Source organism: Colius striatus, chromosome W, assembly GCF_028858725.1.
Source record: "Colius striatus isolate bColStr4 chromosome W, bColStr4.1.hap1, whole genome shotgun sequence".
Lineage (NCBI taxonomy): Eukaryota > Metazoa > Chordata > Aves > Coliiformes > Coliidae > Colius > Colius striatus.
This window is the reverse complement of record NC_084789.1, coordinates 42,265,856-42,269,005: the sequence shown is the minus strand read 5'-3', so window position 1 is coordinate 42,269,005 and position 3,150 is coordinate 42,265,856. Positions and strand designations below refer to the sequence as shown.

The 3,150-nt window shown below is 63.6% G+C and overlaps 1 protein-coding gene across 1 annotated transcript; it reads left to right on the top strand.

Annotated features, from left to right (window-relative positions):
* Positions 1–262: 262 nt before the first annotated feature.
* Positions 263–2,308, top strand: LOC133628447 (leucine-rich repeat-containing protein 14-like). Its single transcript, XM_062016591.1, is given in 4 exon segments — positions 263–559; positions 561–676; positions 1,671–1,966; positions 1,969–2,308. Coding segments are annotated over 4 exon segments (942 nt in total). The 3' UTR covers positions 2,202–2,308.
* The last annotated feature ends 842 nt before the right edge of the window (positions 2,309–3,150 follow it).

Below are 3,150 nucleotides of genomic sequence, written 5' to 3'. Positions count from 1 at the left end.
GGGCTGGGTTAGGGGTACCCTATTGATGAGGTGCAGATCTAGGGGTGCTGTGGGGTGCCCTATTGATGGGGGGCTGGATTAGAGGTGCTATAGGATGCCCTATAGATAGAGGGCTGGGTTAGGGGTGCTCTAAGATGCCCTATTGATGGGGGCGGGGTTAGGGGTGCTCTAAGATGCCCTATTGATGGGGGCTGGCTTAGGGGTGCTATAGGATGCCCTATTGATGGGGGCTGGCTTAGGGGTGCTATAGGATGCCCTATTGATGGGGGCTGGCTTAGGGGTGCCCTATTGCTACGCGCCTATTGCTGCGCGCCGCCCTCCGCTCGCCCTGCACCCCCTGCGCCTGCTCTGCCGCGACTTCCACGCCGAGGAGCTCTCCGTCTCCACCGTCGTCTCCCTGCTGGACTCCCTGGAGCCTGCCGCCGTCCGCAGAGTTGTTTTACGCTTCAACAACCTGGGGCTGGCGGGGCTGTGCGCAGTGCTGCCTCACCTCGGCCGCTTCCCCGCGCTGCGCAGCCTCAAGCTGCCCTACAGCAACGTGGACGTGCGCCGCACGGCCCCCGGGCACGGACGCCGGCATCCGCTGCTTGGCCGCTCACCTCCGGGCCCTGCCTGCCCTCAAGGAACTCGATTTGTACTCCTCCAGGCTTTGTGGGAGACTCAGGCAGCTCCTGGGGCAAGCTGCCCGCTGGGGGAGAGACCCCAAAACCTTCACACACTGCAGCGGGAGGGAATGTGTGTGTGTGGGGGGGGGGGGGGGGGGGGTGGCATTGGGGCATCACCCACACCCTGTGGGGGCAGATTTAAGAGGGGATGGAGTCCCACAGTAGCTCTGCACTACCTCAGGGGGTGGTCTCAGGGGGTTTTGGGGAGAGGGTTTGGAAGGTTTGGCATTTGCCCTGTGAGCAAAGATTTAAGAGGGGATGGAGTCCCACAGCAGCTCTGCCTCGGCTCAGGGGGCTGGTCTCAGGGGGTTTTGGGGGGAAGGTTTGGCATTTGCCCCGTGGGCAAAGATTTAAGAGGAGATGGGAGTCCCACAGCAGCTGTGCCTCACCTCAGGGGGCTGGTCTCAGGGGGTTTTGGGGGGGCTCAGGGTGTTTTGGGGGGAAGGTTTGGAAGGTTTGGCATTTGCCCCTTGGGCAAAGATTTAAGAGGGGATGGAGTCCCACAGCAGCTCTGCCTCGGCTCAGGGGAGGCATAAAAGAGGGGTTTGGGGTGCCTGAAGATGTTTTGGGCAGCCTCAGGGTGTTTTGGGGTTGGGGTTTGGCATTGGGGAACTGTCTACACCCTGTGGGCAAAGATTTAAGAGGGGATGGAGTCCCACAGCAGCTCTGCCTTGGCTCAGGGGGTTTTAGGGGAGTTGCCCAGTTTGGCACTGTGCAACTGTCTACACTTATGAGGAGATGGAGTCCCAGAGCAGCTCTGCCTCAGCTCAGGGGTCTGGTCTCAGGAGGTTTGGGGATACCTCACGGGGGTTGGGGGAGACTTTGGGGGAGCTGAGGGATTTTGGGGGATCCTGGGGGTGGAATTTGGGCAGCCTCAGGGTTTTAGGGGTCTGTGGCTGGTTTGGGGAGGGCCTCAGGGGATTTGGAGGTGGGGGAGCCTCGTGGTGGTTTGGGGGTGCTTTGGGGGTTCCCCACTCACTCTGCCACCCCATCCTGTCCTCCCAGCGAGCTGCAGACTCCCCTGGAGAGTCTGGCACTGGCCTTCTGCTGCCTGCTCCCCTCCGACCTCATCTTCCTGTCCTCGAGCCTCCACGCGCCCTCCCTGCTCCAACTGGACCTGAGCGGCCACAACCTCACGTCCCCCAGCCTCCTGCAACCCTTGCGGACGCTGCTGGAAGCCGCTTCGTGCCCGCTGCTGCAGCTGGAGCTGCTGGAGTGTCAGCTGGGGGACGCGGAGCTGGAGCTGCTGCTGCCGGCGCTGCGCCGCTGCCGCCGCCTGCGCTGCCTCGGTCTCCTCGGCACCCCCTGAGCGCGGCGGCGCTGGGCGGCCTGGCCCGGCACTGCACGGCCCTGCCCGACCTGCGCCTCGTGGGCTACTCGCAGCCGCCGCGGGGCTCCGGCCACCACACCCCCACGCAGGGGGAGGAGGGTTTCCCGGCGGAGCTGTGCCGGCTGCTGGCGAGCGCGGGTAGAGCAGACGCCGTGTGGACGAGCAGCCTCCAGCGCTACGGAGCCATCGACTACTTCAGCTTGTAGCATCCCCCCCCCAGGGAAGCTTCACCTCGGGGCGCTGTGCCGGGCTCTGGGCTGTGCCACTCGGTTATGGTGAGTTCATTAAAGCCAACCCCACCTTGCCTGATTAACCCAAGTCCTCCTGGGATGCTTGGCAGGAGGAAGTGGCAGAGCTCAGCGGAGGGGATGGAGCTCTTCTGCTTTTAATGGACCAAGGAGAGAGCTGGCTGCTGTTCTGGCACACAGGGCAATGACCAGAGAATCATTACAGATGGAAAAGCCCTTTGAGCTGCTGGAGTCCAACCCTGACCCCACAGTGCCACAGGCACCACTGAGCCACGGCCCTCAAGCACCTCAGCCCCACGGCTCTGGGACCCCTCCAGGGCTGGGCACTCCCCCAGCTCCCTGGGCAGCCTGGCACAGGGGCTGACACCCCTCTCAGGGAAACAGTTCTGCCTCAGCTCCAGCCTCAGCCTCCCCTGGGGCACCCTGAGCCCCTTTCCTCTTGGCCTGTAGCTTTTAACTTGGGAGCAGAGACCGACCCTCTCAGCCACAGCCAGGGAGTCAGAGTGATCAGGTCTCCTCTGAGCCTCCTTCTCTGCAGACTGAACCTTTGCCTCAGGTACCCTCATTTAGCCCAGAGCTTCCCAGTGCATCTTCTCCTCTCCCTGCAGCCCCTCAGTGTCCCTGTGGCAGTGAGTGAGGGGGCCCAGCACTGAGCACAGCCCTAGAGCTGCAGCCCCTCAGTGTCCCTGTGGCAGTGAGTAAGGGGCCCAGCACTGAGCACAGCCCTGGAGCTGCAGCCTCCCCAGGGCCCAGCACAGGGGACAATCCCTGCCCTGGGGCTGCTGCCACCCCACTGCTCAGCCCAGCCAGGCTGCCACTGGCCTTCTTGCCCCCTTGGGCACGCTGCTGGCTCCTTGCCCTCGGGCAACCTCAGCCCATGGCCACATCCCTCTGAAGAACTTCCCTT